This window comes from Scleropages formosus, chromosome 9, assembly GCF_900964775.1.
Source record: "Scleropages formosus chromosome 9, fSclFor1.1, whole genome shotgun sequence".
Taxonomy (NCBI): Eukaryota; Metazoa; Chordata; class Actinopteri; order Osteoglossiformes; family Osteoglossidae; genus Scleropages; species Scleropages formosus.
This window is the reverse complement of record NC_041814.1, coordinates 29939911-29966344: the sequence shown is the minus strand read 5'-3', so window position 1 is coordinate 29966344 and position 26434 is coordinate 29939911. Positions and strand designations below refer to the sequence as shown.

Sequence of the window (26434 nt, the reverse complement as noted above, 5' to 3'; positions counted from 1 at the left end):
ATTACTCAGCTGTGTAAATGGGTAAATAGTTGTAACTTCAACAGTGTAAGTCACTTTGGAGAAATGTGTTAGCTAAATGAATAAATATATTCTGCTCAGATAGAATACAGGCATGGGGCTGTCTTGATAAGATTCTTTTCCACAGTGTTTACTGTTTAAAGATTTTTAGAAAAGCTATTATATTTAAAAAAAAATAAATATTCAATAACCTATCATAGCTGTATCTGAGCTTTCTACTAAACCTAACTAGGAAATAAATAACAAGACATCTCTCATTCATTGCAAAACTGACTTTGGATTTACAAACAGAGCTATGAAACAATTTCCAGTCCCAGCTGTGTTTCTAAATATTTCAATAAGCACAAATGAAACCTACATAAAGTATCAGAACCAGGCTCAACCCAGATTCCAGAGAAAGCATTGACTTGGATGTCATTATTACAGCTTCTCACACAGCAGGCCCCCCAACTCCCTCTCACTAGCACGTGAAGCCTGGAACTGATTTTGTGTAACTGGCTAAAGGAAGCGAGAGAGAGAACCATTACACAGCACACACCACATTCATGGACTGGTGGATGACACAGTAACCTCTGTATGCAAGACATCTCTGAATCATCTCTGAAGAACAAGTGTACTTGTCCATTTTACCTCTTTGTACCCGCTTTATGCCATGTGACCTTTGATCCCTTGTGTCCCACCCATTTTTCCAGCTTGTGGTGGGAGCCTGCACATGGAGTCTGGTGCCTTCAACAGCCCCAACTACCCTGATGCATATCCACCAAACATCGAGTGTGTATGGACTATCATCAGCTCACCTGGCAACCGCCTGCAGCTGTCCTTCATGTGAGGCTCCACACATTGACACTTGAACCATAGACTCAGAAACGAGTGTATCTCCATGTCTTTGAAGGAATAGCATCACCTTTCCATTTGTAACGATACTGCCAATGCCTCGTTGAGGTGATTAAGGGGCTTCAGTGATTCTCTTCAACATTTAATCATGATAAGCAAAAAATGATCTGGTTTTCCATCCACCATCCATCCATCCATGTTAGTACCTCATGTACCAAGAAATACAAAAATCCAGGATCGTTCCTCAAGATCAGTGAAAAAGCAGTGATGACCAGGGTATTGTTTGGTTTATTTCCATGGCAACAGAATGTTCCAACTTCAAGAGACGAACGGGTGCAACAGTGACTTCTTGGAGGTGCGAGAGGGCAACTCCACTGGCTTCCTGGTGGGCCGGTTCTGTGGCAGCTCCCTGCCATCCAACTATACTTCACTCATCGGCCACGTGCTGTGGATCAAGTTCGTCTCGGACTCCTCTGTGAGCGGAGCTGGTTTTAGGGCCACCTTCGCCCACTGTGAGTACTGAATACCGAGTACTACTCTTCTGCCACTGTGAGTGCTGAGTCCCGGTATTCTCATACCAAAAGGGTGGACCTTCTTCATATGTGATTACTTAAATTTTCCAATTGTAAGTACAGAACACTGATTACTCATCCCCTTTTACTGAGTATTAACTATGACTACCAGTCTACTCTTACTGTGAATACTGAGTACCTGTGGTAGCTTTTTCAGTTGTCTCTCCATGCTGTGACACTTTTCATTTACTGCGGTCCCTCTCCCCAGTGTATGGCAATGACATCACAGGCACCAAAGGCCGCATTGCATCCCCACTTTGGCCCAGGTCGTACCCCCACAATGCCGATTACCGCTGGACTGTTACCGTGGCTGCGGGATACTACATCCATGTCCGCTTCCTGGACATGGACATCGAGGACCTGTCCAACTGCTACTATGACCAGCTCAAGGTGGGTGTGGCCAACCTCCACCAGAGCCCTTTGAACCAAGCTTGTTATAGGTCATTCAGTGCAGAGACACAGGCCGGCGGTGGACACAGGTGTGCAGTTCATATTCAGTGGCAGGTGCTTATTTCACTCGTTTCAACTAAAGACAAAACAAAGTTGTAAGGTTCATCCATACACAGTTTATCTACCATAGGCCAGAGATCAGCCCCCTGTTCCCATCCCCAAGACTGCCTCATTTGCATCTCCTTGAACCCCCCTGTATACCTGTGCCCCATTCCTGCAGTTATTCGATGGCCCCGATGTGCACTCCTTCCCTCTGGGGGTGTTCTGCGGCCTGGCTCTACCCCAGCCGGTTAGGAGCTCGAGCAGCGCCCTGACTGTGGAGTTTCGCTCAGACAGCGTGGTGGATGGCAGGGGCTTCCTGCTAGAATGGACTGCGGTGGAGAGCTCTGGGCCACTGCCCACCATCGCCCCAGGTTTGTGTGGTTCAGTGTGTGTGAGTGCGTGCATGTGTGCATCTGTGTGTGGTTGTGTGGGTCTTGGTTCAATGAAAATGAATGAGGACAGTCCAAGTGCAGCCTCTCTCTCTCTCTCTGCTGACTGTCTCAGTGAGATTATTTCCATTTACACACATTACTAACCTATTATAATAATAAATAACTCATCAATACTGGTCATTCCCAAACAGTATTTTCTCTTTAGAGAATTCTGCACTCTATATGACGTCGGTCACATGACACACAGTATTTGTCAACTGAAGTGGAACTCTTCCATCATTACCTGTATCTGCACTTTATAAAATGTCGACTTAAAAGCGATTCATAAGTGTTCAGATTTGAACAATGGATTAATTGTCATCTGCTAGAAAAATTAATGTTTGATTTGCAAGAAAATTCCAACTGATTGTGGAATGCCTGGACACCCTTCTGGAAATTATTTCACATACCCGTGAAATACGAACGACTCTTGCGCTCATTTGAGGTATACAAAAAAATGTCTCGATGCTCTTTTTCATTCTTTTTGTTGCTATAAACCAGCATTGATCTGTTCTTACCTAGAAGGGCTAGCTGGTTGTGTAGTGGTTAGCCTTGCTGCCTTTGGACCTCAAGGTTTTAGGTTTGAACCCCACCCATAGCTGTAGTATCCTTGAGCAAGGGGCTTACTCTAAATTGCTCCAGTAAAATTACCCACCTGTATAAATGGTTAAACATCTCTATGTACATTAAAAGTGTAAGTCACTTTAGAGAAAAGCATCTGCTGAATGAGTTAATGTTAAAAAGATAATTAAGTTTATTGAACTACTAAACTTGAAATGAAAGTTCCTTTAATATGGTAATTATTGCCCAGCACATACATTAACGGACTAAAAAATAGCCCAAATAACTGTAATTCTTACACTGTTAATGTATGAACCATTGTAGGTGCCAAACAAGTTATCAGCTGAGGTAATAATATGGTTGTGTTAGTGAACAAAAAAGTTTAAACAAATTTAAAAACTGTGATTTATAAAGAGGAGGGGTGCGATGGCACAATGGGTTGACCCGGGTCCTTCTCTCTGGTGGGTTTGGGGTTCGAGTGCTGCTTGGGGTGCCTTGCGGCAGACTGGCGTCCTGTCCTGGGTGCGTCCCCTCCCCCTCCAGCCTCATGCCCCATGTTGCCGGGTTAGGCTCTGGCTCTGGCTCCCTGTGACCCCATATGGGGCAAGCAGTTCAGACTGTGTGTGTGTGTGTGTGTGTGTGAGTGATTTATAAAGATGCAACTTCATCACAGTCCAGCAGGTATCACAGTGGTTGAGGTTTTGCGTTCTGTACTGCCAGGAGCCTGTGGGGGTGCCCTCATGCCAGGGGACACGCCCATGTTTCTCTTCTCGCCCGGCTGGCCCAACGACTACGCACCAAACCTGGACTGCACGTGGGTGATCCGCTCCCCAGACTCCACGGTGGAGCTCAACCTGCTGTCCTTGGATATCGAGGACGAGGCATCCTGCTCCTACGACAGCCTGGTCGTCAGGGACGGTGAGGACCTCCTCCCCCAACTATACTAATACATGGGCTATGTTTTGTCAGAAATCAAAAGCCTTTATACTAACATTTTGGATTAAGTTAGTTAGTGAATCAACGGACATCTGTTTTATTGTGTTTCATTTAGGTATGTTTGTTCAAATAGGTCTCTCACTATAACTGTATTATCTTGCGATTTGATCTGTGGTATTTGTAGTCTTTACAGTGTATGCACTCTTAGTATCCATTCAGGAAGGAATATGGATTATGATGTGTACTTTACCAGGAAGCCCTATTTAATATTTCCGTGTCGGCACAGGTGAGACCAACCTCTCCCCTCTGCTGGCCACTGTGTGCGGCCACCGACCCCAGGGACCCTTTCACACCACCCGAGATGCCATGTTCTTACGCTTCACCTCCGATGGGACCATCAGTGGGAAGGGATTCAATGCCTCCTATGCCAAGGGTGAGTCACCCAGCTGAGAAATCACTGAGGAGCTATGATTTGAAGATAGCCCCCTTGAGGATGTTTTTCTCCTCCTTTCCACCAGGCTGCGGGGGGCTCATCCATACCGACAGGGGAGTAATCAGCTCCCCAAGATACCCGGAGAGCTACAAACCGAACCTGGACTGCAGCTGGCACGTCATGGTGACCCCTGGCTCACGGGTGTCTGTTACTTTCCAGAGTCCATTCCAGGTGGAGGGCTATGGCACCACATGCAGTACCGGAGACCACCTGCAGGTGTGTCGGTGGTGCTGTTGGGGCCCATCTGAAGATATTTATTTTTATAAATTTTTTTTAATAACACAAATACAGACTATTTGACTTTACCATTTATCCCTCTGCTAAGCTGCGAAACGGGCCAGATGCGTCATCGCCCCCCCTGGGAGACCGTCTCTGCGGGTCCACCACCCCCAGCGTCATGCAGACCACTGACAACCACCTCCATGTGCATTTCGTCTCGGACAGCAGCAATGAGGGCCACGGCTTCAAGCTGACCTTCGAGGCCCACAGTCAAGGTACCCCTACCACAGCTTGTTCCAGCACACCGTGTTTTTACATTGTTATAACAAAGCGGGTAACATTCTACTACATTCTATTACAGTCTATTATACAGTCGAGGTTTAATAGCTACACGTTAAGAAAGGCCAGCACTACTTTCTCTTCATCGTTGAAATAAACTCATAACTATGCAGCCATCATGCCATAACACAGGTCGGATATGTGTCACCATATTCTCTACATTATTCTCTACATATTCCAATATAAGATGGTGAGTCAAGGCAGCATTCCCATAATGCTTTTCAAGGTCTACCCCACCTTGCCTCTGTTAGATTGCGCATCTAGTCCTATCAGTGCTGACAACTGGTTCTGTGCTATTGTCCCCCCAGCCTGCGGAGGAGCTGTTGAGCTAAGAGATTCAGACCCTCCAGGATTCATCACGTCCCCGAACTACCCCGACAACTACCCCACAAACATCGACTGCATCTGGGTCATCACCGTGCCTAACGGGGAGTCCATCCAGATCGACTTTATGGATGAATTCTACATCGAGGAATCGACCAAGTAAGGGGTGCCACTAGGACTGTAGTAGCATGTGCAGCAGCAGTTAAGGAGACAGGCTTCTAGTCTGGATGTTGTTCAGAACCCATTTGCACGTGAGCTGGAGCAGAGTTTCTACAATGCTTTGCATGCTTCTCCACAGCTGCATTTGGGACTACCTGGAGCTGCGCGACGGCGCTGCCTCCGATGACCCCCAGATTGCCCGGCTTTGCGGCCACCAGAAGCCCACCTCTCAGAGGTCCACTGGCACGGTCATGCGCCTGCGCTTCCGCACAGACCACAGCATCACGCACAAGGGCTTCAAGGTGCAGTACTCCATCGGTGAGTAGGGGCACATGGCCCTGGGTTCGAAGGCCTGCATCACCATCCATGGCATGGTGGACCACGACTTGATCACGTTTTGTTTCTACCCTTTTAACTGCCACTTGCTCCCCTGTAGCCACATGCGGAGGAACCTACACAGGGCAGAGCGGTGTCCTCCACAGCCCTGGGTTCCCTGACTCCAACTACCCAGATGGCTCCAGCTGTGAGTGGTACCTGGAGGGTCCAACAGGTCACTACCTGACCCTGACCTTCACTGCCCTCGAGCTGCAGCGCTCTGGGGGCTGTGGCGCCGACTATGTGGAGCTCCGCGAATACAACGCCTCTGGTAAGACGAGGACAGCGTCCACCTCTGGCTGCAATGCGTTCCCTTACACATCCCTAGCTATATCAACATCACAGAACCAACACAAAAAATTATCATAGTTTCATACATACACATTAAAAGCAATCATCAAAATATGACAAACTACTCATAAGCATGGGGGGTGCGGTGGCGCAGTGGGTTGGACCGGGTCCTGCTCTCCAGTGGGTCCGGGGTTCGAGTCCCGCTTGGGGTGCCTTGCGACGGACTGGCGTCCCGTCCTGGGTGTATCCCCTCCCCCTCTGGCCTTACGCCCTGTGTTGCCGGGTAGGCTCCGGTTACCCGCGACCCCGTATGGGACAAGTGGTTCAGGGTGTGTGTGTGTGTGTGTGTGTGTGTGTGTGTGTGTGTGTGTGTGTACTCATAAGCATATAAGTCAGACTTTTGAACTTGTTCCAGTCTATTTTCAGTCTGATTTTCTATCTTGCCTATTTTGAAAAAATTTCATGTGCTGCAGACTGAAATTGAGAGATATTTGTATTATTAATCTTTTACTGATTGTGACTCAGTAGTGAAAGCAACTTTGGATTTACAAACCAGTTGAATTATAAACAGACTTCTCAGATGTGTTTCTAAGATGAAGAGATAGCATATAAACCCAACTTAATCTTTCGATCTTGTGCTGGTTTTAACCCCCTCCTCGAACCCCATTCCGGTTGCCAGGGCGACTACTGGGTAGACACTGTGGGAACAGCCTGCCGGCGCCAGTGGACACAGCGGACAGCTTTGCCTATGTGAAGTTCATCAGCGACGGGAGCAACAATGCTCCAGGCTTCAGCCTGTCCTTCACTGCCAGCATCGAGGGTGGGTGCAAAATTCTCATCTCCTTCTGGACACATCAACTCTACACGTAGCTACTTATACAAGTAGCTACGTGTAGAATTGATAGGAAATACAAGTACAAAGATGATGTGATGTGGGAACAGTTACGGGGTCGAAAGCAGTTAGTCCAAAAGAGATGTGTTTTGAGACCCTTCTTAAATACTGAAAAGGATTCAGCAGCTCTGAGGGACTTCTTCTGGCTGTTTTTCTCTAGAGTGTGGCGGGGATCTGAACGCAGCTTCGGGCACCATCTCCTCCCCCAACTATCCCAACCTGTACCCTCACAACCGGGTTTGCCAGTGGAGGATCACGGTGCCCCCTGGCCGCAGGGTCACCCTCACCATCAATGACCTGCGTTTGGAGAGCCAGGGCGGCTGCCCATACGACTACGTGGCCGTGAGTTGCCTCATTGGTCCTCGCTTTCCGCTGCTGGGGCTGCACAGCCAATAGAATGTGGAGCTCGGGGATGTGGCCTGGATTGTCATCCTTCAGTTTTAAATTGTTTTTATTGGTTTCCAGGCAACACCTAATTTTCTGAACATGACATTTAAAGTTGCATTAATGTATGTATCAGAGACTTTTCTCCAATGTGATTCACACTTCAAAGTGATAATGTCTTTGTAAGAGCGATGTAAATTAAATCTTGAAAACTCCAAGGGGTCGCCGGTGTTTCTGAGAGTCCCAGGTTTGATCCTGACCCTCAGGTGTACAACGGCCTGGTTCCCAACTCCCCGGTCCTTTACCGCTTCTGTGGCACAGTGAGCGCGGGCACCCAGGTGAAGTCATCAGGAAACACCATGGCTGTCGTCTTCAGCACCGATTCATCCGTGTCCAACGGAGGATTTACTGCTGACTACACGTCCGACGAGGCGGCAGGTGAGAGGAAGCCATACACCAGTCCAGGCCCTCCTTCATCAGCCCACATCACATTTGATGGGGTAACTAAAACCTATTTTCATTTTTTTGGATGGGTTTGTAACTAACAACGATGTCTCTTCCAGTTTGCGGTGGCATCCTGGACAACCCGCTCGGTGGTAACTTCAGCTCCCCAGAGTACGGTGTCGCCAACTACAGCAGCAACCTCAACTGTGAATGGTTCATTCAGAACCCCCATCACACCAACTCGTCCATCGTCGTGGACCTGGTGGACCTGCACCTAGAGCATCACCAGACCTGCGAGTGGGACTATGTGGAGTTTCGCCTGGGTGAGGACCTTGAACCTCAGTGGCTGTATCAATTATGATTCAGCATGAGGTCAAGAATTGTCCATTTTTATGACTTTCTCATCGTGGGACCATGTTCACTAGTGCTCGATAAAGTGACCTTTTTTCCCAAATTAAACATTTGGGAAATGTTTAATTACAGCAGTACCAGTCATAGGACCTCATAGTACAGGGCATGTCCCTCATTCGTATGGTCATCAGAGAAGTGCAGCTATTGACAACGATTCAGCCCCTAACCCAGACGGTAATTAGGTAATGACCCAACACCACCCAACCCTCTCACGCATGGTCTGTCCTCGTAGGAGACTCCAATGGTGAACTTCTGGCTCGGTTCTGCGGACAGAGCACCCCGCAGGTCCCCATAGTCGTGTCCACTTCAGAGCTCTGGGTCCACTTCCGCACTGACGTCACTGTCGGGGACCTGGGCTTCCTGGCCAAGTACAGCTTCTCAGGTACCCAGTTGCCACAGCAACGCGTTATGCTTCAGAGAGAAGACACCAGATGTGGGGTTTTTATGAAGGCTGTCATATTGTTACACTTAGGCAGTTACCTGGTTATTGTGCTCTGTCACCGTGCTCCTAATTTATGACAAGGTCAATACCATCTCGCTTTCTCCCCTCCTGCAGAGTGTGGAGGACAGCTGACAGGTGAAGGGGGTACAATCACAAGTCCCGGCTACCCAGACAACTACCCCAGCCCCAGTCGCTGTGCCTGGTTCTTGGAGGCCCCCGAGGGCCACACCATCACAGTAAGCGGATGATGTAGACTCTGGATTCCTCTGGATTTTGAGTCTGGAATCTAAAAGGTACAAGAGCAGGTGTCCTGCAGACCAAAGACCCTTTAACCCAAATCGTGGATTAATGACTGATAGTTAACCGATAAGTGCTGGACCATCTGCTTCCCCTTTATCTCTAACCACAAATCCGGAGTAGGTTGGCTTGGTGATGGAAGTTAGGGAAATGGTTGTGTGTTCTGAACCCAGGTGGGGCCCTGCTGTCGTGCTTATAATTTCCACAACATTCATAGCTTCCGAGTCATTGTCAGAGGTCGCCGTAATGATCAGGCTGAGAGCAGGGTCACAGGCAATGACTGATCTCCTCCCACTCTCCTCAGCTCACCTTCAGCTTCTTCCACCTGGAGCCCCACTCGGAGTGCTCCTGGGACTCACTGAGCATCCTGAATGGCCTCTCACCTGGGGCGCCGCTCATTGGCCAGTACTGTGGGGATACGTCACCCGGGACCGTTCGGTCCGGCTCCCGCTGGCTGGTGCTCGTCTTCCTAGCGGATCACAGCGTGTCGCAAGGGGGCTTCAGGGCCACCTGGACCACCGATTCTTCAGGTGGGAAAAGACAGAAAAAGGCACATGGCTTGTGGGCTACTTCCTGCTTCCTATATGTAACTCCCTCCCTCCTCTTTCTTTTACTGCCAGTTTTTTGTTCTTGTTGATCAGAGCAACAATATCTGTTTCCACTACTACTATTATTACTGCTCATTTTCCTGTCATGTTTATTTTTGTTATGTATTTTCCGGACACTACTGACTAGATCCACTTGAAGTAATCACAAAAAATACAACAGTACGTACCATAGTATAAGATCTAGCTAGCTCGACAATAACATAAGAAGTATAAAGGCTGCTGAAAACATCCAAGCATAAGTGATTTTTTTTAATATAAGTTTTCTTTTTTTTTTTTTTCTTTTTTGTCCAAAGCAATTTATCGCATTCTTTGATTTGCCAGTGTTTGTATTACAAATTTCCACTTATATATTAAGCTATTTTCAATTATGTACCCATTTTTACAGCTTAGTCATTTATACAGTGTGAATTCCGAGTCAGCACCTTACTCAAAGGTCATACAGCAGGAGATGGGAATTGAATCAGGGACCTCCTAATTGCAAATAAACAACTCTAGCTGACTCTGAGACTGCATACTGCCCCTAAACAGACATGCGGTACAGGGGAAAACTAATGTTATGATAGGTTTGAATTATTGGACATTTTCATGGATCTGCAGCTTTGGGAAACTTCTTCAGAAACGATTCTTTCTAGCAAAAACATTACAGTCTGAATAAAATGAAAACAAGGTATTGTAACGGTGCTGAGAGGGTTATACTGGCATCCCGTAAATAGTTGATGTTAATGTTTGTGTGTACATAATTGCGTGTGTTACATGCTGATTGGTTGTCATTCTATTTATGTTCAATGTTGAAGAGGGGAATTCTGGGGAGTCCCGGGGTTAGCCCCTTAACCGTGGGGCATAGTTGAGGGGCTGGGAGTGACCCAGGGGGATTCTCTGGTGTTCTGTACCTTTTTGTACGGTCTGAACTGTCTTTATTAAGACTACTAGGAAAACATATGTATGTGTTTAACAAAGAGCATGTTCCTTTTATCCTGATTTCTGAACCAGTTTTTAGTAGCTCCATGGGGGGATGCTACAGTATGTTTGACTTGCATGTGTTAAGTATTTCTGTGCTGGGATGTTTTTTTTTTTTTTTTTCCAGGGCTCTGCTTCTTCTAGGTGATTATGCTGTCTTGCACTACAGCAACACCTGCTAACTTCCTCGCCAAATATAAACTGATTTAAAAAAATCTCAAGAGGAACAATATTAGTTCATGTCAAACAATGGTTTTCCTTCTGACATTGTGCAGTTTGACCCAGGTGCACCAGCGAAGTTTCCTGCTGTTGGTTTCCTTTATTTTTCATTTGTCTGGGGAAGAAGAGCTAAAATTAGAAACTAGTTGTTCTCTGTCTGAACAAGAATCATGTATCTCAAAGACTAAAGAACAGTTTTTGTCCTCATTGCTTAAATCAGTTTATTGGGCACCCACTGGGGCTGAGGATGGACAGACTCTTCCTAGATGGTGGTAATCAAATAGCAATGGCTGTTGAGCCAGTATAATTTGTTTTGAGAGGGGTACTACAAGGAAGGACGGGTCAATCCTAATCAACTACAAAGCTAACCAGTTAGGGCTACCCACAAATACTAGAGATTGATAACCTCCCAGTGTAGCACATCTTTGGCAGAACACTAGTGGTAAGATGTTTGGGATTGACTAGAGTGTTCTGTGATACACATGAGCAGAGGGCACTAGTCATTTAGGCACTATGATGTTGGGGTTTTGAGCGGGGTTGGTAACATGCTGCAGCAGGGCTGATAAACCAAGGTACTTGGTTTTAATTTGGTTGGGTCAATAAGGTGATGTCTGACTGATCCTGAGGTCTGATGATTACCCTCCCTTTCAGGCTGCGGAGGGGTCATCCATGCTGACAGTGGGATCATCAAGTCCCCGAACTACCCAGACAACTTCCCAGCTAACAGCGAGTGCACCTGGAACATTGTGGCCCACGAGGGCTACCACCTGGAATTGAGTTTCAACAGTAACTTCGAGATCCCTGGGCAATGCCAGAACAGCTATGTGAAGGTTCATAGTTTTTTCTACCATGGCTGGCGGAATATGATCTAGAGTAAAGGTTCTGCAAACACCATAATAACTTTAGACACATTCACAAATCAGTTTTAAAGAATTATCTTATTGTATGGATGTGTCGTAAAATTTTGAAATTTTATGTTATTCTGTGGTGATGAAACAGAATTAACTTTATTTTGCCAGGGTGACCAACCATGCCCCAAACACTGAACACTCCCTATGTGTTTCTCTTTTTCTCACTCGTGTTGGGTCTCCCTTTGTGCCAGGTGTGGTCAGGACAAAGGCAACTAGATGAAGCGCTGCTCACCACAGGCTGCGGCAGCACCCCCCCAGCACCTGTAGTTGCCCCTTACAATGTCATCACCTCACGGTTCCAGTCCACAGAGACACCTGGAAAAGGCTTTTCTGCCACCTTCCTGTCACGTGAGTCTTAGTGTAATACCATCAAAGAAAGAAATTTGTTCATTTCTTTCATTTCCAACACCTGCCATCTAACAAATTATTATCAGTCATTAATCTCCAATCCCACTTATTATACCAATTAACAAATGATAGAGATTCCACAAGAATTTTTGGTAGAATAAAGACATGGATAAAAATTTAAAAAATATAATTATTATGTACAGCTCAGTGTATATTCATGGTTGTAATAATTATCATTTTAATGTAGTAATTTTACAGTAATTAGTAATGCATTCTCTTTGCCAAACATTTTCCTCATGTTTGTGTTCTCTTGCCAGGTTGTGGAGCCAACTTTTCAGCCCCTGTTGGTCGTGTGGTCTCACCCGACTACCCAGCGCACTACCCCGACCTGTCCAACTGTAACTATCTCATTGATGCTGGAGAGCAAAAAGTGGTCGTCCTAGAGTTCCGCACCTTCCAGATTGAAGGTAATTCCAGGGATATTCCATGACTACAGAACTGGAATTGTAACCAATAGCTTGTGGGACAAAGTCCCAGGAGGAGGTCCTATTCTCAAAACCTCCTTAGCTTCTTTTTAGCTTGAATTGCTTCACCATACCCAACTGTAAACGGATAAACATGACAAATTTTAAGCTTTTCAAATTGTTTGGCACAATTCCTCTGTGCAGTCTGTAAGCAGCTTGAGACTTCAACCTGCCGCCAATATGTCCTGTCCAGAGCACTCAACCTGCCAGTATGATGGCCTGCGTATCTACAATGGACCTACCATATCTAGCCCCCTCCTGGCCCACCTCTGTGGTGACACCATTCCAGGACCCTACTCCACCTTTGGACCTATGCTCCTCAACTTCTACTCTGATATCACCATCAATGACAACGGTTTTCTAGCTGAATACCGGATGATCCGTAAGTAACTATAAAGAATATTTCTTCTTATCCTAAGAGTAGTAAGAGTAATTGTTCCTGAAAGTAGTAAGAGTAATTCACAAGTCACTTTGTCATTCCATCAGTCATAATTGTCAACAGCTTGCAGGCCCATGGAAAAATGGCCAATGAGTGACATACTGTGCTTTTGATCTGTTTGGTGTGGGCTGTTGGACTGAGTGCAATAAAGTTTGCCCGTGTTTTCTACTGGAGGGAGCTCTCGATAGCCCCATCTGTGGCTAGGCCTTGAATTCCAGTTGTTTGTCACTGTGAGGAATGCGAGGGTCGGGGCTGGGATGAGCCCAGAATGGCGGGAATGCTTGGAATGGGGAGACGCTGCGGTTTTGCAGACAATCGGGGGGATTTCATCTTACCACCAGCACCCCTCACTTGTGCCAGGGACTAAAAAGCCCTGATGAAAGAGCCAACTCAGGTGTTTATAAGGAGACACACACATATGTTTATTCATTTAGCAGACAATTTTTCCAAAGCCACTTACAAGGGAGGCTACTAGGCAATATTTAGCTGACACCTTTTCATCCAAGTTGATTTACAATGCTGGATACACCACAGTGAATCATTCCTGTATACACCTGAGCAACACATTGTCTCACTCATACACACAGCAGAAGCAATTTAGAGTCACCAATTCATTTGAAACACATGCCTTTGGACTGTGGGAGGAAACCACCACTCACTGCACTACAGTGCCGCCCCTATGCACACTAAACCTCACACTATGTACGTTCAGTCACACACATGCTGTCCACACACAGACAGATACTCATATGGCTAGAGGTATGGTATATGTGCACTAGTACAGTCACACCTCTATTTGAGTGTGAGGGCTTATGGACCATATGTGCTCTCTTGCAGCCTGTGGCGGAGTGTTCAATGGCAGTACTGGCTCCATCAGCAGTCCGACACTCTCCATCAGCAACTACCACCACAACATGAACTGCACCTACCACATCATCGTGGGCAGCAACCGCATCGTTGAGCTCAAGTGAGTAGCTCCTCACCTTCCCCTTTAAAACACAGCTATTCTTGATCCAGTCAATAGGGGCAGCATTTAGCACAGAGGTGAATTATTAACATGAATGGTGTAATTTTTTTTTTTTTTATGTTTATTTTCAGTTCATGATATACTGGCATCCAGCAGAAGAAAATATATTCTGGTGTAACATATATCAGCCTAGTTTCACACAATGCAGTAAATATAGTTCATACATGTAAACGGAAATACTGAGAATTATTACAAACATACAGTTTCAGGCAGCTGTTAGCATAGTGGTTAGCGTAGTAACCTGGGGGTTGAAATGTCGCAGGTTTAAATTCCACCTCCAGCTGTAGTAGTCTTGAGCAAGGTACTTGCTCTGAATTGTAAAAGTTACTCAGCTGTGTAAATGGGTAAATAAGTGTAAGTACTTTAACTGTAAGTTGCACTGGAGAAAAGTGTCAGTTGAATGAATGTATAGCACAAATACAGACATAACAAAAACATAAATGACAAGGGGAAAACCAAACCGTGATCTCTGATGTGTAGTAACTTTGTATTCGGTTTGGTCACAATATATGTTGTATGAGGACTTTAGGATACAGTGCAGATCTAATGCACAACAGTGATAGAATGTAAAGTTATATATTCAAGTTTTTTTTAATGATTTCTTTCTTTAAAATAAGTTTTTGTTTGTTCTGTCAAATATGAAAGGTTTTGGTTGTTGTCATGGCAACTTTCTTCTCTGCCATCCCATGTCTCAGGTTCAACAAGTTCCACCTGGAGGCATCCTCCAACTGTCGCTATGACTACGTGGCGGTGTACGATGGGTCAGGCACCCTCGCCCCGCTTCTGGGCATGTTCTGTGGCACTGAAATCCCACCCACTCTCAAGTCCTCCACCAATCAGCTCTTTATTGTCTTCTGGACCGACTCTTCTGTTTCGGGCGAGGGATGGATGGCGACCTACTTCGAAACGTTAGGTAGGTGAACTCGCCAATAAAAGGTTTGTGGGAAATTTTACATTATGCATATTACCTGTAAGGTCAAGTAATGTGAAAAAGCCATTATGTTTGTATTAACTGAAATAAGAATATATTGCATCTTCATTAATTTAAGCAGCATTAACTGGTATAATTAGTTTAATACATGGTAAATTGAATATTTTCTATAGGATAAGAGAATATACTGGATCCTCAACTTGGAAACATGAACAGGACCAGAGGGCCTCACTGTAAATTATTTATTTTGTAAACTCTGATTTACCTCTAAATCAAAATTTATGAAAGTTTCATAATACAGACATCCCTGTATTTATTTATCAATTTGGTTTCATAAAAACATTGGCTGTAGCTATGAAGGAAAAAAAAAAAACTTTCAAAGTTTTTTTATAAGCGATAAACTTAAAAAAAAAAAATACCCACACACAATTTTATATTATATAAATAAATATAAAATACAAACCAGGTTCAGAAAGTGTGGATTAATACAGTGCAGCCCAGCTGCTTACATTTCTTCTGATTATTTATACCAAATGTCATTTAAAAGCTGACCAGACTCTAAAGCCTGTCCTCCTGCACCCCCCCACCCCCAATCCCAGGACCCCAGCAGGGCTGCGGCGGTTACCTGACCTCCCCCACGGGCACCTTCGGCTCCCCAGACATCAATCTGGATGGGAAGTACGAGCCACAGCTACACTGTGTTTGGACCATTGCTGCTCCGGCCAACAAGGTGGTCAACCTGACCTTCACCACCTTCCACCTGGAGGGGGGATCCTGTAAATATGACTACGTGCAGGTAATGGGAGGGCGTGTGGCACGGCTGTGATCTCCCAGGTTTATTAAAGACAAGCCAACAGATAGCAGTAAATGGCACACAAACAGTATAGGAACATAAGGTCCTGCTTAGTTCACCTTGTTCCAACAGTGTTTATAACTTGTCAATGGGGATCCCGAGTGTTCAGTAACAACATGAGCAACGTCTCCCATGTTTATGGGATGAATCAGTGAACAGCTGACACTGAACCAGAGTTTGTGGAAACACATTTTTATTTTCAGTCTTTTTATAAAGTGGCTTGAAGTTACAGAAATACTTTTAATTTTTGTATTATTCCTGTAAAGTATTTTTTGATTTGTTAAGGCCATAGCATTGTTTTTTTAAGAACCTAACCAGCAGTTGGATGGAGGGACACCTATATTATTAAGCTATTACTGATTGTGAATTAATGGCAACCATGACTTTGTAGTTATGAACAAAAGGAGTTACAAACAGATTTTGGGTCTCAGTTGTGTTTTGTAAGTCGCGGAGCCCACGTACTCAGAGAACAGTCCTCAGGTTCCAGTCTCTGGCCCATGTCAACTGCTCAAACCCAACAGTCTCGTACCCCTCACTTCCCAGGTGTTTGATGGCGACAGCATCAGCTTCCCTCTGGTGGGCACCTACTGCGGTAACACCATACCAGCTCCCTTCCAGTCGACCGGAAACTTCCTAACCGTGCAGTTTATCACCGATAGTTCAGTGGCCTTTGCCGGCTTTAACGCCACCTACAGAACAGCTGACAGTGAGTCACCCTGCTTTTCCCCTTCTGCATGGTCTGGTCACCAACTCCTACTGGAGACACTGGATCAGTAGAACACATCCAAACACATTAATCTGGGGTCCCGATGAGTACAAAATTGTGGTCTATAACCAGACTCACACAAAACAAAGGGTAGTGACTAGGTTCAAGTCCCATGAACTTGTAAGCATTTCTGCTTGCTTTTATGACCCTTTGGTGCTTTGTGAACTCTTTAACCCCCTGCGGAACACAGTCTGCAGCTGGGGTTTGGGCTCAGAAGGTCATAGGTTAAACACTTTGTAAATCTCAACTTCAGTAGAGCATCATACTCATTGTAAGTGGGTGTAGATTGAGCATCTGCTCTTCTAGTCTGTAGCAACATGTCATTTTTACATTATTTCATGACACTTTTCTCCAAGGAGACTTACGTTGTCAAGTTATTTACACTAATTTACCCATTTATATAACAGGGTAATTTTCTCAATAAATGATCAATTCAAGGTAAGTACTTTGATTAGGGGTACTGCATCAGGGGGGATTTAAAAGGCTGAAGCTCTACTCACTATGCCCCCTGCTGGCCCTTTGTAACTCCAATATGATGGAAACCACTTGTATCCAAGGAGAGAGAAGCCCGTTCAATAGTGTGCAGGACAAACAGGCCACTCGGCTCAGTGGTGGGGGTGATGGCTGTGACGGACATAGCCAGGGTGCAAGGACTGATGGGATTTTAGGGTTTTGTTTGCAGTGAGCTGGAAAAAACAAACAAATGCCCTTAGGGCTGATTGGCACACAGAGGGGTCATGGTACCGGGCAGCTCAGAGCCTGAGGATGCTCACCTTGTCGTTTCCTTTGGGGTTTGGTATAGATGGGCGGCAAAAGGCATAGTGGTTAGAGCTGCTGCCTTTGGATTCAGAGGTTACAAGTTTGAATCCCCCCTCCTGGTGTAGTACCCTTGATCAAAGTATCTGCCTAGAACTGCTCTCTTAAGAATTTCCATGCTGTATAAAAGAAATCTCAATGATATTGCATATTCAATATGATTTTTAATGTGTGTAAGATTGGCTGGTGACAATTTAGGGTGTATTGCTATACGAGTGTCTGAGTGTGTGTGTGCATCACTTCTACAGTGCTCTGCGGAGGTATCCTGAATGCCACCAGCTCGGTCCAGACCATCTCGTCACCCTCGTACCCCAACGCTTACCCCAACTTCATCTCATGTCGCTGGACCCTGGACGCCCCACCCCAGGAGAACATCAAGGTGTCTGTGCAGTACTTCCACCTGCAGCCCTCGCAGAGCTGCTCACAAAACTACCTGGAGATGAAGGACTGGCCAACGGTAAGAGAGACGGTTCCCTCACAGGAGCTGATCAATGGCAAGAGAAAGGTATGGTCTAATGGTTAATACCTGACCAATAGAAATAGTCTGAAAGGAAATTTCATATTGTCGTGCAAACATGACATCTTAATTTCTGGCCACTGGTTTTTAAGGTTTACTTTTCATACTGTTTATTTTCAATGTAGATTTATTGTGATTCCTGGGGAAACTGTAGACTCGGTTGGGCAACCTTTTTTTTTCTGGCCATTTCTGTGTCCAGTCAACAACGAAAATGGAAGTAGTACTTTTAAAATTGTAAAATTATTTACATTTACATTTATTAATTTAGCAGACGCTTTTGTCCAAAGCAACGAACATCTCAGCAAAAGTACAATTTATGCATTACATTACGAGAAAGAGACATGGCTGCAGACATGTGACTCTCAAGTAAATCTAGTTTGTTACCTATCACTTGCTGCATCGATGTTATGACATTTAAAACTTATTTTATTAAATTTTTTTTTGATATTTAAAACTCTTGTAACATTCAAAGTCAAATGCACACACACAACACATAAACGTGTCAGAAAAGAGAAAATTTTCACTAAAACTAATGTCAATGAGCGAATTCAAAATTTTCAGATATTTTTGTAACAATATTCACTGCTGTTGACACAAGTAGGAACCGTGAACAACAGTGTGGTCCAACTTTGGCATATTCACGCCCCCATGTGGCCAGACAGAGAACTGCAGGTATTCAAGTTCAATGACCACTGACTGACCTTATGCCACCTTATGTCCATCTCCCAGGGCGACTATGGGCAGGTGCACCGGTTCTGTGGTACGGACACACACGTGCCAGACTTTTACACCTATGGGCGTACCATGCACCTCACCTTCAAGTCCGAAGCCTTTGTGGCTGAAAACGGCTTCAGCCTCACCTACCAGGTGGCAGGTAGCTAAGACTCCCATACCTGTATAGCGGGATGTAAATTTAATTATAATTTTAATATTATAACAATGTTCATCTAGTGCATGGAGTTATCATTAGTGGCCTCAGAGCTCAATTGGAGATGTTTTAATTCTTGGTTTATTGTGTCCTTTGCTATATACCTGATGTGTCAGTGTTTCATTCTGTACCTGTGTTTCTTGGTGTGTGTGTGTGTGTGTGTGTGTGTGTGTGTGTGTGTGTGTGTGTGTAGGCTGCAGCCGAGTGTACGAGCAATCCTACGGCTACTTGAAGAGCCCGGGTTGGCCAGAGGTCTACCCCCACGATACAGACTGCGGCATCGTCCTACGCGCCCCCCAGAACAGCTCCATCTCCCTGTTCTTCAACAGCTTCGACTTGGAGACACACCCCAACTGCGCATACGACTTCCTGGAGGTGACCACGCACGCTTCCCTACACCCACCGTCCACCTCCCTCCCCCCTGCTCACCACACTGCACACACAACCACACTCTGGGCCTGAACCAAACACACTGAAGTACAGTCTGAGCAATCAGGTTTAATAAATGTACATGTTATTTTATTGATTTAATTTTTTTACCATGTTTTACAATGTTATTAATAATTACAAAGCACCATTACACGGCTCCCACCACGTGAACTGAGCTGGAGACAGGAACCCGGGAGGACAGCCCTCATCCCCTGTGCAGGACCCTCACAGGCCATGTGTCCCGCAGGTGCGGAATGGCAGTGCGGCCGACTCTCCGCTGCTGGCCAAGTTCTGCGGGTCGACGCTGCCCAGCCCGGTGTTTCCGCGGGCGAACCAGGTCTTCCTGCGCTTTAAGTCGGACTTTTCCGACGCCCGCAACGGCTTTGAGATCACGTGGACCTCCTCTCCTCAAGGTGAGCAACACTGCCGCTCGGGGCGGGACCAGAGGAGAAAGGCGGGGCTTGTCTTCTGATGGTCAGTCTTAAAGTGGGAGGAGCCAAACTGCCTTATACAAGTTTTACCTCACATGATCAAATTAACTGGAGAATCCGGTTATGCGACTGACCTCTTACTGCAGTGATATTGTTATGAGAACATAGTGGTTAGGGCTACCACCTTTGAATCCTAAGGTTGCAGGTTCAGAACCCACCTACTGCTGTAGTATCAATTGCACAAGTCAAAATTACAGGTAAATAGCTGCAGGTACTTTAAGATTGTAAGTCATTCAGGAGAAAAGTGTGAGCTAACTGAATACATGTAATCTTGTTATAAGTAAATAAAACATTTTATTGAACATGTCTTGGAAAACACTAAATATTTAAGTGATTTTTTTTTTTTTTTTTTTAATTATTTGTCATTATTATTTGATTTTAACCCACCACTTAAGATGTTATTAATGATGATGATTCCATTTTGGAAGCTAGCACGTGTTTATGACACTTCCCTACTAAACCAACATTCATAATAGAACAGAAATGTTCATCATGTATATTCACCCTCATTTTATTACTGACCCAAACCGTGCAGAAGTGGAAATGCACCATCAGTCATCCTATGCCGCACAGCCCAATTAGTTCGTAGGCTAACGCTCATTTCCATAAGCGTTACCCCCCGCGGCTCATCGGGTCTGGTGGTTATTTGTTGAACCGTACCAGGACATATGTCCAACGGATTGTTCTAGTCAGTCCTACATCTGTGCTAAGGCTTTGCGGAGATCTTTGATGCCTCTATGGATCGATGACTCCGTATGAGACCTTGTGGGCTAAACGTGTGTCTGTGTGTGCGTGCCCGTGTGTGTTCCGTGCTCGGCCCAGGCTGCGGTGGCGTCCTGTATGGAGACCATGGCTCCTTTGCCAGCCCTGACTTCCCTGCCACGTACCCTAATGGCAGTCACTGCGAGTGGGGCATCAGGGCGCCCGTGGGCCGCGTGGTCACCGTCACCTTTTCCCAGTTCAGCGTGGACGACCCCGGCGACTGCCTCAACAATTACCTCAAGCTGTACGATGGCCCCGATGCGAGCGGGGCCCCTGTGGGTCCATACTGTGGGCCGGTATGTGTGCGGCTAACTGTGTGTAGCTAAATTTCTGTAGCTAACTGAGCCTAGCTAACTGTTTGTAGCTAAATTTTTGTAGGTAATTGAGCCTAGCTAACTGTGTGTAGCTAGCTGTGCATCACTAACTGTTTGTAGCTAACTGTAGCTAAATTTTTGTAGCTAATTGAGCCTAGCTAACTGCGTGTAGCTAGCTGTGCGTCGCTAACTGAGGCTAGCTAACTGTGTAGCTAACTGTGTGATACTCAAGCTGTTGCTTCTCCGGAAAGGTCGAAGGTCAAGGGTGAACGACTAAAGCTTCTGTTCCCTCTTTCATATGTCCCACAGGAGACAAACATTGCTCCCTTCACAGCCTCCTCAAACAGGGTCTACGTCCAGTTCCACGCCCAGTCCGCCACGCTACCGTCCGGCTTCAGGCTCACGTGGAGCAGCTGAGGACCCCTGGGCAAATTCAGACAGACAGACTGACATACACGCACAGACACACACACACACTTTTTGCCGTGCTTCGTCAATCACCACATGGCCTCCTATGAATCTGTACAAGCCAGTCAAATTTAAAAGTGTAAATTGTGTTGAAATGTAAAAAAAAAAAATATATATTTTTGATTAGAATTACTTTGTAACAGATTGTTTAGAAAAATGAAGTGTACTATGTGTCTGCATATATTTTTAAATGTGTATTTTTGAAAATAAAGTGCAGTGTTTCCTGTGTTGTGAACCAGCATGTCTAAAGTCCGTTGATACGCTGTCTGGCATCACTGATTCTATTAAGTGTCATGAGGCTGATGTTAACTCTTGGTGACCCCTTGTATAGAGTTCTTCCAGAAAGTTCTGCCTCCCACTTGTGTCCTTTGGGCTGAGGGACATGTGTCCATTGTACCTGTGACTGAGCCCATCCATCTGACTGCTGTTCATTCTTTGTCTTTTTCTCCAGCTTTTAGAGTCATCATTGTCTTTCTAAGAGAATGTGATCTTCTCATGATGTGTCCATAGTATAATAACCTCAGTGTCATCATTTGTGCTTCCAGTGAGAGTTCTGATTTTATCTGGCCCATCTTTGTTTTCCCAGCTGTCCATGATTTCCGGAAAGCTCCTCTCCAGCACCGCAGTTTAAAGGAGTCCCTGTTTTTCCTGTCATGCTTCTTTGCCACATCAATAGTTGTCCACATCACAATTTGGTGTAGGTTCAACTTACAGTGGCCATTTGCAAAGTTTTCACCATTTTCATTTTTTTTGAGCGGCCAACATGATCATGGAAACAACATGCAAACCCCAGGCACCTTTATCCAGGTTCGAACCTAAAACAACTCGCACAGCTCAGACCCTATGAAGCACCAGTCAGTGCTACTTGCTGTGCCACAGTGTGTGTGGTGTAGCTACTGGAAAAATGCATTACTGTCACTGCCAAGCATGTGAGTGTTAAACTAATACACCACCTGGTGTCCCATGCCATCCTTTTCTCCCACTTGTGTGTATGTCAGATGTCATAGAGAGCAGCGCCAAAAACAGTGAAACTGCCCAAATGGATGAGGATGAAAGAATACGAGGTGGTCAGTACGGGGTAATGGAATGTGACAGGTGTGTGTGTGTGTGTCTGTGCGTGCGTGCTGGGGGCAGGCTGTTAATCATGTGAGAGCAACAGCCTCTTATAAATACTGTATGCTTCCCTCATGGCAGCAGAGGGATCCAGCCCCTCCTAGAGTAATCCAGGCACCTGTCAGGGCTGTGAAGGGACTTGACCGTGACACACCCCCACAGCCCCTCTCCCACCTGGGGGGAGCCGAAGATTCGGAGAGAAGCAGAGAGCGAGCACTCTACAGCCCATCACTACAGGACAGCCTTTGTTTTTATTGGTTATTTTCTTCCAGTGAAAATAGGAAATCCATACATGTACTTCTCATACTTTAATATATGCTAAGAAAATCACAAATATATTGGCTAATGTCTGAGGTACACTTGATTCTAACCTTCAGTCCCAGTTTCCTGATCAGTTTTCTTAATCAAATCATTATTATTAATTTTCTGACACTCCTCTCCATCATCATTCATCATCACTCATCTCTGTTTCAGTTCATAGTAAGTACTATCATCAAGGGTACTACAGCAGGCAGTGGGATTCAAACCCAGGTCTTTCAAAACTCAAACCATTACACCACCTACCATCCTGCATTCATTAATTTGTTCACTCATTTATACATTTGCTATTTTATTATTTTATTACTTACACTGTTTTTTTCTGTTTGCCGAAATATTTTTATGCTTCATAGTGCTATAACAGGATAATTTACACAGTATAAATATCTAATTTTGACAAAAGAGCACATCTGAACTGAGAGAAAATGCCAAAAATATCCTTAAAAAAGAAGAATAGCAGGAGGAATTGTTTGGAAATAAGTTATCTTTTCACCACCCACCATCCATAACCCCATAGCAGTACCTGCTGTCAACACCGTAAAGGTTAAAGGTCACTCATCACCCTTCAGCGCTAACCCTAACCCCTATTCTATAAATTCACAACTGTCAGAATGAGAATAAGAAGTAGAGCACAGGCTGAAAAGTAACATAAATACATAGCAAATGACAGGATGGAGAAGAAGAGAAGGAGGAGAAGGAAAGAGAGAGAGGGAGAGAGAGTGTGTATGAATACCAGATGGACACATACCGTCAGCCTTGCACTGACAGCTCTGAGGATCCGCATGGGGAAGGGGTCCTATGCCTGGAAAAGACGACTTGTGATCCCAGATGTTGGAACTGATCTTTTTCAGTCAGTTTGAGGTTCTTTGGGGTCTCAGTAATAAGGCACAAATAAGCTTTAAAATGCTTTATGACAGTTCCGCAGAATCTTACCAGATACTACCCATCACAGACAGCTGCACCTGCGTGTCTCCTCACCATCCTTTTACACTCCCCATCTCTCTCTTACATTTATCTATTTAGCAGACACTGTTCTCCAAAGCAACTTCCAACAAATTCTATGTAATGTTATCAGCCTGCACACCTTATTCACCAAGGTGACTTACACTTCTAGATACACTACTTACATTGGGTCACTCATCAGTGGAACACACACACTCCCTCTGTGTCCCTCACACACTATGGGGAACCTGAACAGCATGTCTTTGGACTGCGGGAGGAAACCCACGCAGATACAGGGAGAACATGCAAACTCCACAGAGACTGAGCGGGGATTGAACCCATGTCCTCTCACACCACCCAGGTGCTGCAAGCCACCCTGTACCTTAACTACCTATACCCAAAAAAACAGATCAACTAAGGGTCTCCAAAGCAGAAATTTCAATGGCCCCGAAATGAAAAAGGATCAAAGTAAGTTTTAAAGGAGTAAAACGATAAAAGAGATAAACACCATATGGTAAATCATGTAATAAAGACTTGTTAAGGAATGATTAAAATGAAATCACAATGGTATAATGAAGAGTAAATAGGAACAACACTGAAAAAAATAAACACGCTCCAACACAGACATCTCGTCATCTCTCACCAAAGCAGTGGCAACCAGGCAACCTCCGACATGCAGGGTCTTTAGATGCACCTCTCCTGTCCCAGGAGAAAAAGTCCCCACATTTCTCGTTGAGGATGTGAGCTTCACTAAAATGCCTCGACAGCAGTTTGCGCTGCTCTTCCCAGCTGCTGTATAAACACTGTGGAGGAGCAGCGAAGGCCAGTCGGCGAGGAGCCGACCTTGGGCTTGGCAAACTGAAGAGCTTCCCATTGCAGAAGGCGTCGCATTTAGCCAAGGTTCACGTCCAACACAACCGTTCACTTGCACTTGATTAGGTCTGAGATGGCTGAGACTCAAGCCCAACACGGCTGCGCTGTTCCGCTTGATTAGGTTGGAGACAACAAACACGCACGGTTCCTCAAAGCGCTTTGCGTCCACTTGAGCAGGTCGGAGACGGCCAAGATTCGCCCGTCCAGCAGAAGTGCTCAGTTCTGCGTGATTAGGCCCGAGACGTCTGAGATGCCTGCACCCGGCGGAGCGCCTCGGTCGCACTTGATTAGGTCTGAGTTAGCTGAGAAGTGCGTGTCCAACGGGACCGTTTGATTCCTCTTGATTGGATTGGAGTTGGCCAAGGAGGCCCCGTCCTGCAGAACTGCCTGCTTCCTCTTGATTAGATTTCACCGGTGTCCATTATTGCAGAGCCTAAAATGAGAAGATTTTAAATGCAGGAAATATCTCCAGATCAGGACACTGGCATTCACTGTCAAGATGGAAATAGGCTGGGAAAATGAGAAGTTACATTTACATTTATTCATGAAGAATTTAGCATTTACCCTTTAGCATTTAGCGTTTCACCGACAACAGAGATACAAAGATGCAGATACAGGATTCCCAAAGTAATCAATTAATCCAATACAATTGTTTAACCAGAATTTACCACATGTGTAGCTGCACAGAATTGATTGTGGGTTTTTTTTTTTTTTATTTTAACAGATAATGTAGTGAAGGTGTGTGGAGTAGACAGGAGATCAGTAGAGTCCGAAAAGAGAAGTGAGTCGAAAAGAGATGGGTTTTGGGACCCTTCTTGAATTTTGAAAGGGATTCAACAGTTCTGAGTTTGAGAGGGAGGTCATTCTATCACATTGCAGCCAGAACCAAGAACCTTTGGGCTTTTGATTTTGGAACTCTTGTGTGTGGGACCACCAAGCAGCCGGTTTGTACAAGAAGTGAACTGGGTGTTTGTGGACTGAAGGACAACCTAACGGGACAGGGTGTGTGGTGACCTGTGGACAATGTGTTTCTGGATGTTGCCACTTTATCAGGGTCTCCAACAGTATGTTTGGATTTGCTATGGTATCTCTACTGCTTAAACTCTGTCACACTCTACACTTTGTTACCCCCCAGCTGACTTAATATTCCTCAGCACCCATTGCGGGCTTCTGCTGTGTGGAATTTGCACTGTACAATCAATGATGTTTAACCTGCATCTACATTTGCTGCTACTATTTATTTTTGTGCTTTGCAGTGCTAAATATTGTGCATTTCTGTGCCGCATCATGCGCAAGATGATAGAGGAATTGAATTTTGTTATACTTGTATATTTACAATAAAAGTGAAATGAATTGTCTTGGTATTTCGACTTTTAACGAACCCCTTTCAAGAGTCAACATCGACTCAATGGCACTTAATAACAGTGGTGTTTTGAAAAATCTTGTCTAATTTATTTTCGCATTCATCTAAGGCACCCAGCATGCATTGCACAGGCACTACTTGTTATACACACTTACATTTATTCGTGCAGTCACTTTGTTCCCAAGTAACTTATTCTCTCGGGATGTTTACAATGATTTACCCATTACCCTGTAAGGTCATTTTAAATGTATCAATTCAGGGCTAATACCTTGATCAAAGCTACTACAGCAGGATGTAGGATTTGAACCTGGGTCCTTTGAGTGCAAGCAGCCTTGACTACTACGCCACCTGCTGCCCTGTCCACAAAACACATTCATTTAGGGCACAGAACAGGGTAGATTAAAGAGTCCTGTGATAATATTTGATCCTCACAATCATACAGCTAAGATGACCCTTTCGCCAGTGGCAAAATGGGTCTGTTTATCTGTGGCCTCTGAAACATTTCCTCACATTGTGTTTGCAGTTTCTGAGTGTAAACACAACACAGCCCAGAGTTCTGTCCAGTCCTCTCTGCCTATCTCATGCTGTCAAGCGAGGCAAAGT

The 26434-nt window shown here is 45.2% G+C and overlaps 1 protein-coding gene across 1 annotated transcript in view; it reads left to right on the top strand.

Moving 5' to 3' along the window:
- The window catches only part of cubn (cubilin (intrinsic factor-cobalamin receptor)), a 47627-nt gene extending 26397 nt beyond the window's left edge, over window positions 1-21230 (top strand). Inside the window, exons 36-67 of the mRNA XM_029255161.1 lie at window positions 711-843; window positions 1159-1364; window positions 1633-1814; window positions 2095-2287; window positions 3629-3826; window positions 4131-4277; window positions 4363-4553; window positions 4663-4831; window positions 5204-5378; window positions 5518-5696; window positions 5815-6024; window positions 6724-6864; window positions 7097-7278; window positions 7587-7758; window positions 7884-8087; window positions 8408-8557; window positions 8732-8853; window positions 9219-9444; window positions 11350-11528; window positions 11801-11957; window positions 12275-12424; window positions 12675-12863; window positions 13758-13887; window positions 14643-14860; window positions 15478-15674; window positions 16275-16437; window positions 17562-17770; window positions 18560-18704; window positions 18952-19133; window positions 19435-19600; window positions 20501-20736; window positions 21064-21230. Coding sequence (XP_029110994.1) covers window positions 711-843; window positions 1159-1364; window positions 1633-1814; window positions 2095-2287; window positions 3629-3826; window positions 4131-4277; window positions 4363-4553; window positions 4663-4831; window positions 5204-5378; window positions 5518-5696; window positions 5815-6024; window positions 6724-6864; window positions 7097-7278; window positions 7587-7758; window positions 7884-8087; window positions 8408-8557; window positions 8732-8853; window positions 9219-9444; window positions 11350-11528; window positions 11801-11957; window positions 12275-12424; window positions 12675-12863; window positions 13758-13887; window positions 14643-14860; window positions 15478-15674; window positions 16275-16437; window positions 17562-17770; window positions 18560-18704; window positions 18952-19133; window positions 19435-19600; window positions 20501-20736; window positions 21064-21171 — 5609 coding nt within the window. The 3' untranslated portion in view covers window positions 21172-21230. The remainder of the gene's footprint in view (window positions 1-710; window positions 844-1158; window positions 1365-1632; window positions 1815-2094; window positions 2288-3628; window positions 3827-4130; window positions 4278-4362; window positions 4554-4662; window positions 4832-5203; window positions 5379-5517; window positions 5697-5814; window positions 6025-6723; window positions 6865-7096; window positions 7279-7586; window positions 7759-7883; window positions 8088-8407; window positions 8558-8731; window positions 8854-9218; window positions 9445-11349; window positions 11529-11800; window positions 11958-12274; window positions 12425-12674; window positions 12864-13757; window positions 13888-14642; window positions 14861-15477; window positions 15675-16274; window positions 16438-17561; window positions 17771-18559; window positions 18705-18951; window positions 19134-19434; window positions 19601-20500; window positions 20737-21063) is intronic.
- The last annotated feature ends 5204 nt before the right edge of the window (window positions 21231-26434 follow it).